The sequence below is a fragment of the Hippocampus comes genome, unplaced genomic scaffold (assembly GCF_001891065.2).
Source record: "Hippocampus comes isolate QL1 unplaced genomic scaffold, H_comes_QL1_v1.1 scaffold118, whole genome shotgun sequence".
Lineage (NCBI taxonomy): Eukaryota > Metazoa > Chordata > Actinopteri > Syngnathiformes > Syngnathidae > Hippocampus > Hippocampus comes.
The window spans coordinates 2,176,674-2,188,071 of record NW_017805461.1 but is presented as its reverse complement, the minus strand read 5'-3'; the positions used below and the strand labels follow the sequence as shown (position 1 = coordinate 2,188,071).

Sequence of the window (11,398 nt, the reverse complement as noted above, 5' to 3'; positions counted from 1 at the left end):
AGAGAGAGAGAGAGAGAGAGAGAGAGAGAGAGTCAAAATTTGTCACCTCAAAGACTTCGAAACGCACTTTTGTTTCACAGAGGTGCATTATGTATTTGCCTGCAATTCTGGCATTTGGTAAAAGATACAACGTGGAACTGCAAGGAATAATCAGTCAAAAACATACAAATAAGAATGATCCCCCATGATCCATGAGTGCCGATGTCCAACAAACTAAAGACTCTGTAATCTGAACACTTGCCTGACCAAAAAGACTGCACAAAATCTGTACCATTGACTGTATAACTTCACTCCCGTTTTCACTCAGAGTCCACATACAACAAAGTCTAATTACATGGATGTGAAAATTCATGTGTGCAGTAGAAATCATTTAATAATCTAATAACACAAAGCTTACCTCCCCTGAAGTGTGTCTCCTGTCAGGGAGCACCAGAGTGTTGGCGTGGCTGCCCGGGACTACGGTCGAACCGATACTCATTCTGGGTCCGACGAGCATGTAGCGCTTGTCTCCTGATCTGTACTGGATGCTGTGACACAGCGTGCCGTCATAATTGGCGTCTTGCAGATATTTGGAAGTGTACTCTGTGGATTTGGAGCACTGCATTGCGATCAGCACGATGATGCTGATGACAAAAAGGAGCGACACCGAGCCTAAAGTGACGATGAGGTAAAAAGTCACATTGTCCTCTTCGTCATCTTTTGCTGCACTTTTGACATCGGAAGCTGCAAAAGCCTCTTTGGGCTCCACAAGTTTGATGGTCACAGTAGCTGTTGCCGAGAGCGAAACATTGCCATTGTCCTTGACCAGGATGAGCAGTCGATGCTCAGCCTCGTCCGTCTCCGTGAAGGAGCGAAGTGTTCGGAACTGGCCCGTGTAGCGGTCCAAAGAAAACAGACTGTGGTCGCTGACTTGCTGCAGCGAAAACAGTAACCAGCCATTATATCCGATGTCGGCGTCATAGGCTCGGACTTTAGTCACCAAGTCTCCTGTTTTCAGGTTGCGGGGAATCTCCTCCACCCCTTCAGCAGAACCGTTGGAGCTGACTGGATACAGGATGACTGGAGCGTTGTCGTTCTGATCCAGCATGAACACCTTCACTGTCACGTTGCTGCTCAGTGGAGGACTTCCACCATCGGTGGCCACCACTTGGAAATGGAAACTTTTCAGCGTCTCAAAGTCAAAGCTTTTCAGTGCCATTACTTCGCCGGTGTCTGGGTTGATGTTTATGAATGACAACAATTTAATGTCTGCGGTTGCATCTCTGATAATCTGATAAGAAATTTGAGCATTGTCAGCTTCATCCTTATCAGAAGCTTTGACAGAAAACACAGGGGCTCCAGGTGTGTTGTTTTCAGTGATATAAAATGTATAAGGGCTTGATGAAAACTCTGGACTGTTATCATTTACATCTGACACGACAACAGTTATGGTCTTTTCCGTTGAAAACACTGGCTCGTTCGTGTCCTTCGCAATGATGGTGACCTCATATTGAGAAACATGCTCCCTATCTAATCTCGACTTTGTGACTACAGAGTACATGTTGTCTTGTAAAGATGGCGATAAAGAAAACGGAACATTTTGTTTGATGGCACATAGCACTTTACCATTAATTCCGGAGTCTAAGTCACTGACACTGATCAGAGCCACAGTGGTTCCTATTTTTGCATCCTCCTTAATGGAGTTTGAAAATGAAGTCACCTCTATTTCGGGGGCATTATCATTGACATCAATGATGGTTATCAAGACACTCTTATCAGCTGTCAAAGGAACTGTCCCTTTATCAGACGCATGTATATCAATTTCATAGCTTTTGCTTTCCTCAAAATCAAGGTGGCCAATCACTTTAATTTCACCAGTGTTTGAGTCTATACTGAAAAGTTCTGTTACTTTGAAGTCCACCTCCTTGCCGAATGAATAGACTATTTCACCATTTGCGCCCTGGTCCAAATCTGTCGCATTTACCTGAATCACAAGCGTGTCCACTGGAACGTTTTCATTCAAGGAGGCAGAGTAAACCTCCTTGTCAAACATGGGAGAGTTATCGTTCACATCGAGCACATCCACGATTATTTCTATGGAGCCTGACTTGGGGGGTTTCCCCCCGTCTACCGCTGTAAGGCGCAGACGGTGTCTCCCAATTGTCTCTCTATCTAACTGCTTGAGCAGGACTAAAAATGGAACTTTACGGTCCTCGCCTCTGTCCTTTACCTCAACACGAAAATAGTCATTTTGATTAAGTTTGTATTGTTGAATGGAAAACTGTCCCACATCGGGGTCTCGCGCCGCTTGGAGTTGGAACCGGGCTCCCGGCATAGCCGACTCCCATATTTCAAAGCGTTTTTCTTTTTCGAGAAAAACAGGTGAATGGTCGTTAATGTCTAATATTTCCACCGCAACGTAGTGCACCTCCAACGGATGTTCAAGCACTGTTTTCAGGTTGATCACACACGGGCTGACGCGTTCACACGCCTCTTCTCTGTCTATCCTCCTCGCCACAAACAAGATGCCGTCGTCCTGGTTCACTTCCAGAATGGGCTCAGCCGTGCCGGCCACGATGCGGTATCCTCGCCCTTTAAGTGCACCCTTATCCAACCCCAAATCCTTCGCAATGTTCCCGACCACAGATCCCTCTTGAACCTCCTCTGATATGGAATATCTGAGCTGTGCACATGTTCCATTGCACAAAATGAGCACTAAAGACAACCAGCAGCGTCGCTCCCTCCTACCTCCGCCTCGCCTTTGTTCCATGCCGTGGAAATGACAATTGTCCTTCCGATGTGCAATGTCCTGCAAAAGACGAGTGTGTGCTGGTGCTGAATGAGCCACGAAAAAAAACCCCGAACCAGTCACATCAATGAGCTATGAGAATAAAATCAGCGATTTGCGAATCACGGCACGACACACCGCGTATGAAGCACTGAGAAGTAACAAAAACCAGGCAGTCAGGTTTGAAAAAGGACCGTGACGTCAAGTAGTGCTTCACACGAAGATATATTGGGGTATACTGACCCCTACTGTCGAATAAACGTAACACATGAATACTGTCTCGAAAACCTGTTTATATTCGCACACGAAGCAAGCAAATGGGGAAGATTAAAACGATTTGTTTTCTACAGAAGTACGCAACTCACGTCCGTTCAAAAATAATACAATGGAAGCCAATTTCAAAACAAGACACACGCAGACGCGCACACACATCGGCAATTGGTTTGAAGAAACATGTTTGATGTTCTCTGAAATTACAAGACAGCAATTGAAACCATATCCATCTTGTCCAAACCAGATGATAGCAACAACACGCAAATGTGGCCACGTGTGCAATATAATATGTTGGCATGCAAGGACATGCAGCAGTTGAGAGAAGAGAAAAATCAGCTGTTCTTCAGCGTAAATTAGAATAAAAGTTACCTTTCAAATTCGTGGGGAGCAGTTTAATCAAATGGCCATTGAATTTATGAACAACTTGAGTGTAACCTTGATAACCACTTGGCAGCATGTATCAAAGAAATAATTTTTTGCACATTCTTTACCCAAAGATGTAGCCTATTGTGTTTACAACCAAATATAAATGTCGGTAAAGACAGCACTACATACTGATGGGAAATAAACTTATTCAAGAAACACATTTGCATTTATGCCACTGCCTAACAATGTTTAAAACACACATTCCCAAGTCAGGAAGAAGCATAAATTCACTCTTCATTTCCAAGAGTTCACAGCAACCCAAGAAACAACGAACCAATGCCATGAAAAACATCCATGTATCCATTTTCTAATCTGCTTTTCCTCACAAGGGCTGTGGGCGTGCTGGAGCCTATCCCAGCTGTTTTATAGGGCAGTAGGCGGGGTACACCCTGAAGTGGTTGCCAGCCAATTGCAGGGCACACATAGACGAACCTAGGGTCAATTTAGAGCAGGCGTGGGCAATCCCAAATGATCAGATCATCAGCAAGCTCTGTCAAGGCCTGAACAATTGAATCAGTTGTGTTGCAACAGGGACAGATGGAAAACATGCAGGATAGCGGCCCTCCAGGACTGGAATTGCCCACCCCTGATTTAGAGTGTGACATCAACCTGCAATGCATATTTTTGGGGATGTGGGAGGAAACCGGATCACCAGGAGAAAACCCAAGCAGGCACGGGCATTACAAACACTGCTATTGAAAAAGCTTCCTTACCTCCCCCGAAGTGTGCCTCCTGTCAGGGAGCACCAGAGTGTTGGCGTGGCTGCCCGGGACTATGGTCGAACCGATACTCATTCTGGGTCCGACGAGCATGTAGCGCTTGTCTCCTGATCTGTACTGGATGCTGTGACACAGCGTGCCATCATAATTGGCGTCTTGCAGATATTTGGAAGTGTACTCTGTGGATTTGGAGCACTGCATGGCGATCAGCACGATGATGCTGATGACAAAAAGGAGCGACACCGAGCCCAAAGTGATGATGAGATAAAAAGTCACGTTGTCCTCCTCGTCCACTTTTGCTGCACTTTTGACTTCGGAAGCTGCAAAAGCCTCTTTGGGCTCCACAAGTTTGATGGTCACAGTCGCTGTTGCCGAGAGCGAAACGTTGCCGTTGTCTTTGACCAGAATGAGCAGTCGATGCTCAGCCTCATCCGTCTCCGTGAAGGAGCGAAGTGTTCGGATCTGGCCCGTGTAGCGGTCCAAAGAAAACAGGCTGTGGTCGCTCACTTGGTGCAGCGAAAACAGCAACCAGCCGTTATATCCGATATCGGCGTCATAAGCTCGGACTTTAGTCACCAAGTCTCCTGCTTTCAGGTTGCGGGGAATCTCCTCCACCCCTTCGGCAGAACCGTTGGAGCTGACTGGATACAGGATGACTGGAGCGTTGTCGTTCTGATCCAGAATGAACACCTTCACTGTCACGTTGCTGCTCAGTGGAGGACTTCCACCATCGGTGGCCACCACTTGGAATTGGAAACTTTTCAGCGTTTCGAAGTCAAAGCTTTTTAGTGCCAGAATGTCTCCCGTTTCAGAATTAATATTCAGAAATGATGCGTGCCCATTTTCTTTTGCTATGTTCCTCAAAATGTGATAAGAAATTAGTGCGTTTTCACCTTCGTCACGATCAAATGCCTTTACGCAAAATATAGAATCACCCGGTTTATTATTTTCACTAATGTAGAACGTGTAAGGATTCTGTAAAAATTCCGGGCTGTTGTCATTTGTATCGGATAAAAAAACACTGATCATCTGTTTGGAGGTAAGAGCTGGTTCACCCGAGTCTTGAGCAATTATCGTTATATCGTATGCCCGTTTCTGCTCCCTGTCAAGCTGGGACTTAGTAACAACAGCAAACATGTTATCCTGCATAGATGCAGTTAACATAAAAGGGGACTCTTCGGAAACATTAATTATTATTTTGCCGTTAAGGTCAGAGTCTAAATCCTTAACACTGATGAGAGCTACTGTTGTCCCGGGTCTCGAGTCTTCGGAAACTGCGCGAGACAAAGACGTGACTTCTATCTCCGGACGATTATCATTCATATCAATAATTTTAATAATTACACTTTTATCCGTTTTAAATGGAATATTTCCTTTATCCGATGCCTGGATGTCAATATCATAACTGTCTTGCTCCTCATAATCAACGTTGCCCTTCACAATAATTTCCCCAGTGACAGAATCTATGTCAAATAATTGTCTAATTTTATCTTTGATGTCACTTCCAAACGAATAAACAACCTCCCCGTTGGAGCCGAAATCCGAATCCGTTGCATTAACTTGAATGACAGCCGTGCCCACTGGCGCGTTCTCTTGCAGCGTTACAGAATAAGACTCTTTCGTGAACACCGGCATGTTGTCGTTCACGTCCAGAACCTCGATGAGGATTTCAACCGAGCCCGTTTTGGGGGGTGTACCCCCATCTATGGCTGTCAGCACCAGTTTGTGGTTGCGTTTGCTCTCTCTGTCGAGCTGCCTCTGCAACTGCAAAATTGGCGTTTTGCCGTCTCGCCCTCGGTCTTTCACCTCCAAGCGGAAGTGATCGTTTTGGCTTATTTTGTACTGTTGCACCGAATTTAGACCGCCGTCCGGGTCATATGCATTCTGCAGTTGATATTTCGCACCCGGCAAAGCGGACTCGACTATTTCCAGTCTTTTTGTCTTCTCCGGGAACGTGGGGGTGTGGTCGTTTATATCTATTATTTCCACGGTGATATAATGCACCTCCAGTGGGTTGTCGAGGACGGTTTTAAGATTAATCAGGCACGCATTACTCTCCTTACAAACCTCCTCTCGGTCAATTTTACGGTTTGCATAAAGGGCGCCGTCGTTCTCATTTACCTTAAAGAGCTGTTCACTCGAGCTGGACATAATGCGGAAGCCCCTCTGCTTTATTGAAGCCAGGTCTATTCCTAAATCCTTCGCAACATTCCCAACAAAAGTCCCCTCATTGAGCTCCTCAGATATGGAATATCTGTGCTGTGCGGAAGCAGAACGGACGCATAAAAACAAGGCCAAGAATCCGAGCAAGGGCCGGCGCTCCCGTCCTCTTTGTTCCATGTTGAGCGACCAAAACAGAGATCCAAACATGTCCAAAATGTCCCCGAATTTCTAGTATATTTTCGTCATTGCAGACTGCAAAATAACAGCACCCACAACTCCCTTTGCGCTGTTAAATTAAAAAAGCGCGAAAGTACGAACGGACATGAAAGGATCAACGTGGGTTCGTCCAAATGTGTCAGCTGAATGCTGTATAATCACCAGCCTGAAGATTGAATGGGCGGGCTCAGCTTGTGCGCTTCAACGTTAAATGCTTACAATACATGGTAGCATACTGCCACCCCGTGAATGTGTGGAAGACAGGAATCACATTTCATTTTCACCTCGAAAGACAACAATTCCTGCAAATGCTGACACACGCTTGCAGACATGTTGAACTCCACACATTCAAATAAAAATAGACTGCTATCAAAGCTCTCGAACTCAACATCGTGCGTTCAATTGCAATGTGATAAAACATCAAGACAGTGAGAGAGAAACGTCGTATTTTGGTGAAGGAAACAGAATTTTCTTTGCGGATATTATCACGTTTTTAAAAAGAGCTGTTTAATTACTAAGTGCTCATTGAAACTTCCTTTGAGCGTATGTGATCAGTTTCCCACGATGAACCCACAATCATGCAGTTGATGCGCCAGACAGTCACAAAACAACCCATGGCACTTTTATCCATCACAGTGACACCAGACATTCTTAATGATCATATAAAAGCAATTTTTAAAATTCATCATACATTCAACAAGCATGTCAACCAAACATTCTGATCCACACGAATAATGATCCTTGCCATCACGCAAACATAAGCTCTGCATCAATTTAAGTGAAAAGAAACCAAAAGCACGAAAAGCCTGATGCAATTTACTACACTGAATTGTCGTGCTGAAAAAGGCGTGGCTAAAATGAGGTGTTTTCCGCTACGTTTCGCGACAGACGTGTGGAAACAAGAACAAGAGTTTCCAGCACCATGGACAGCAACGCTACAGTGCAAGTGAGCGTAATTTACAGAAACCACATCATCTTCCCTTGTCTTGGTATCATCTGCACATTTGCTAGGTATGGAGACCCATTAATATTAATTCTACTTTATTAGAGATGGTGCACATCCAGTATGGGTTCCTACCATTCATTTAGAATGAAGAGATGTAGTCATAGGTGGTGTCATTCAGCAGTAGGAGAAGTGTATTTCAGATCACAACAATTCCATAATTGGCTAAACGTTTTGAGTACCACAATTACTTGAAAGTTAAGACTAGTGTGTGAGATCTTGTGTTGGTAGCTTTTGCCTGCGGACAGTAAAGTAAAAATAATAGAGTGGTCAATGAGTACATGCATCATCATTCATGTTTTTGTTTTCTTGTTTTCACTGCTAAAGTCAAAACACTGAAAAACTTTAGTTGAGTTGTTGCAATAACAAGGTACAAAATGATCAAATATTAAAAAAAACAAAAAAAAAAAACAAAGGTAATGGATCATATCTTCCAAGCAACACATTTTAAAATGAAACCCCATGTGCAATACATAATCACTGCATGTGTTGAACAAATCTTAAAACTATTCAACAACAGATGAATTGAAACACTAAAGGTTGCAGGCAGACTATCATTCTTAAGCTTCCTTACCTCCCCCGAAGTGTGTCTCCTGTCAGGGAGCACCAGAGTGTTGGCATGGCTGCCCGGGACTACGGTCGAACCGATACTCATTCTGGGTCCGACTAGCATGTAGCGCTTGCCGCCTGATCTGTACTGGATGCTGTGACACAGCGTGCCGTCATAATTGGCGTCTTGCAGATATTTGGAAGTGTACTCTGTGGATTTGGAGCACTGCATGGCGATCAGCACGATGATGCTGATGACAAAAAGGAGCGACACCGAGCCCAAAGTGACGATGAGATAAAAAGTCACGTTGTCCTCCTCGTCCACATTTGCTGTACTTTTGACATCGGAAGCTGCAAAAGCCTCTTTGGGCTCTACGAGTTTGACAGTCACAGTCGCTGTTGCAGAGAGTGAAACGTTGCCGTTGTCTTTGACCAGGATGAGCAGTCGATGCTCAGCCTCGTCGGTCTCCGTGAAGGAGCGAAGTGTTCTGATCTGGCCCGTGTAGCGATCCAAAGAAAACAGGCTGTGGTCGCTGACTTGCTGCAGCGAAAACAGCAACCAGCCGTTATATCCGATATCGGCGTCATAGGCTCCGGCCTTATTCACCAAGTCTCCTGCTTGACTTTAGTCACCCAGTCTCCTGCTTTCAGGTTGCGGGGAATCTCCTCCACCCCTTCGGCAGAACCATTCGTGCTGACTGGATACAGGATGACTGGAGCATTGTCGTTCTGATCCAGAATGAACACCTTCACTGTCACGTTGCTGCTCAGTGGAGGACTTCCACCATCGGTGGCCACCACTTGGAAATGGAAACTTTTCAGCGTCTCAAAGTCAAAGCTTTTTAATGCTGATATTTGTCCATTTTCTGAATTGATATTTAAACTGTGCAAATAAATGTGTTCCTTCTCTCTTCCATCTCTTAAAATGTGATATGTAATGTGGGCATTTTCACCTTCATCGTGGTCAAATGCGCTCACCGAAAACGCGGATTGGCCTGGAGGGTTGTTCTCAGTCACGTAAAATGCGTAAGGGCTCGAGGAAAACTCTGGACTGTTGTCATTCACATCTGAGACAGCAAAAGTTATGCTTTTTTCAGACGACAAAGAAGGCACACCTGCATCTCTAGTAACTACTCTAACCTCATATGTGGATTGCTGTTCTCTATCCAATGGTGATTTTGTGACGATAGAATACATGTTATCTTGTGTTGAAGGCGTTAATAAAAAGGGAACATTTTCACTGAGTGAGCAAATTACTTTTCCATTCAGACCAGAGTCTTCATCAAGTACACTGATTAATGCTACAGTGGTTCCCGGTCTTGCATTTTCTTTTATTGCGCTGGAAAATGACGTCACTTCGATCTCTGGAGTGTTGTCATTCATATCAATTATTTTTACTAGGACACTTTTTTCTGTCTGCAAAGGAGCAGATCCTTTATCAGAAGCCTGTATGTCAATTTCATAGCTTTCCTCTAATTCCGAATCAATCAGAGCTTGTACAGTTATTACACCTGTTTGAGGATTTATGCGGAACAGTTCACGTATTTTGCTATTTACATTATTTCCTAATGTATAGATAATTTCACTATTGGTGCCCTCATCTGAATCAGTGGCATTCACTTGTATAACAGTCGTGCCAATTGGCGCATTTTCATGCAGAAGCACTGAATAATTATCTTCAATGAAAATAGGCACATTATCATTAACATCTAAAACACGCACCCATATTTCAGCAGTTCCGGATCTACTCGGTTTTCCTCCGTCAATCGCTGACAACAGCAATTTGTGTTTGCTCTTTGTTTCTCTGTCGAGCGACTTTAACAGCACTAAAATTGGTATTTTGCCATCCTTTCCTCGTTCTTTCACTTCCAAACGAAAATGGTCATTTGCACTGAGTTTATAGTCCTGGATGGAAAAGGGCCCGACGTCGGGGTCGTGTGCAGCTTGCAGCTGGAGGCGCAAACCCGGCAAAGCAGATTCTGAAATTTCCAGACGTGATGCGTTCACGGAGAAGCTTGGAGAGTGGTCGTTAATGTCGAGCACCTCCACGCTGACATAGTGAATTTCCAGCGGGTTTTCCAACAACGTTTTGAGCTGAATTACACACGCGCTGCTGCGCTCGCACACCTTCTCCCTGTCGATGACTCGGTCCACGTAAAGCAGACCGTCACCGTGGTTGACGCTAAAGAACGTCTCTGATGAGCCCTCGACGATGCGGTACCCTCGCTCTTTCAGCGTGGCCTTGTCGAGTCCCAAATCCTTCGCTATGTTTCCCACAACAGTTCCTTCTTTCACCTCTTCTGCGATGGAATATCTGATCTGTGCGCAAACTCCGCTCCACGACAAAATAAGCACAGCAATCAAAGCAAACAATCGCCTTTGTCCAACAGATGAGTCACGTCCTCCACGTTTCATAATGATGGAGCAGGAATATCCACAGTGAAAAAAAAATACCTTCGCCAAATGGCAATATATTCCAAAACTGTATTGTTAGGTAAATCCAACCACAGCGCTGACTATAGTCACCGTGAGCGCCCAGAATGCACCAAGCGCTATTGTGTAAAAATCCACCCGACAAAGGGGAGGATCATTTTTTTTGACAAAGAGATTCTCTCCGAGCACATTCGTGCACATACTGACACCAAGTGATCGCTTCCAGTATGTCGGATACGGAGACTTTCATCATTTGATTACAAATATACACAGGTACTCGTCAATGACATACATGAACGATTTCGATCTAAAAAAAACGAAAGAAGAATTAAGAATCGTTGCGCAATCACACAATGAGAAGGCAAACATTTGGCCTACCGATTCAACATCACACTGCACTCCTAAATTAATGTGTGGTTCCGAAATTCGCCACTGAGATTTGGACGACCGTTTGGATAAGAGTTTTATTATCCAACAAAAATTTTGAAGGCTTTATTTATAGTTTGAAACCGTGGTACTGGTGTATGACACAACATTTATTCTTTGGAATATTTGTTTCATGTCGTCTGTTCTAGATGAGTAATAAAACAGGTCGCTTGGGATCTTGAAGTGAGTCCCCGCCTGCTTTTGGCATGAAAAAACAAATATTTAAAGAGGACTTTTATTTTGAAGGACAACACCAGAAAAGTGCAGCGGTCTCACGATAGCGGTGAACACGTGACTTGACTAACACGACTCAAATGTGTGGAGTTTGGATGCCAGCTGCAGAAGGGTAAATATTTAATGTTTATTGTGGATTTTTGCACCTATAAAAACACGAGACAGCGTGCTCTTTTGATATTGTGTGCA

At 44.4% G+C, this 11,398-nt stretch overlaps 2 protein-coding genes and 1 pseudogene across 2 annotated transcripts; all 3 read right to left on the bottom strand.

Moving 5' to 3' along the window:
* Positions 1 to 251: 251 nt before the first annotated feature.
* LOC109518675 (protocadherin alpha-8-like) lies at positions 252 to 2,967 on the bottom strand. Its single transcript, XM_019874693.1, has one exon. The coding sequence runs from the start codon at positions 2,747 to 2,749 to the stop codon at positions 371 to 373; it is 2,379 nt and encodes a 792-aa protein (XP_019730252.1). The 5' UTR covers positions 2,750 to 2,967; the 3' UTR covers positions 252 to 370.
* A 1,191-nt stretch (positions 2,968 to 4,158) lies between these two features.
* On the bottom strand, positions 4,159 to 6,743 carry LOC109518687 (protocadherin alpha-3-like). Its single transcript, XM_019874702.1, has one exon. It carries the CDS (start codon positions 6,553 to 6,555, stop codon positions 4,159 to 4,161), a length of 2,397 nt encoding a protein of 798 aa, XP_019730261.1. The 5' UTR covers positions 6,556 to 6,743.
* A 1,139-nt stretch (positions 6,744 to 7,882) lies between these two features.
* Positions 7,883 to 10,654, bottom strand: LOC109518686 (protocadherin alpha-3-like; annotated as a pseudogene).
* Positions 10,655 to 11,398: the final 744 nt, after the last annotated feature.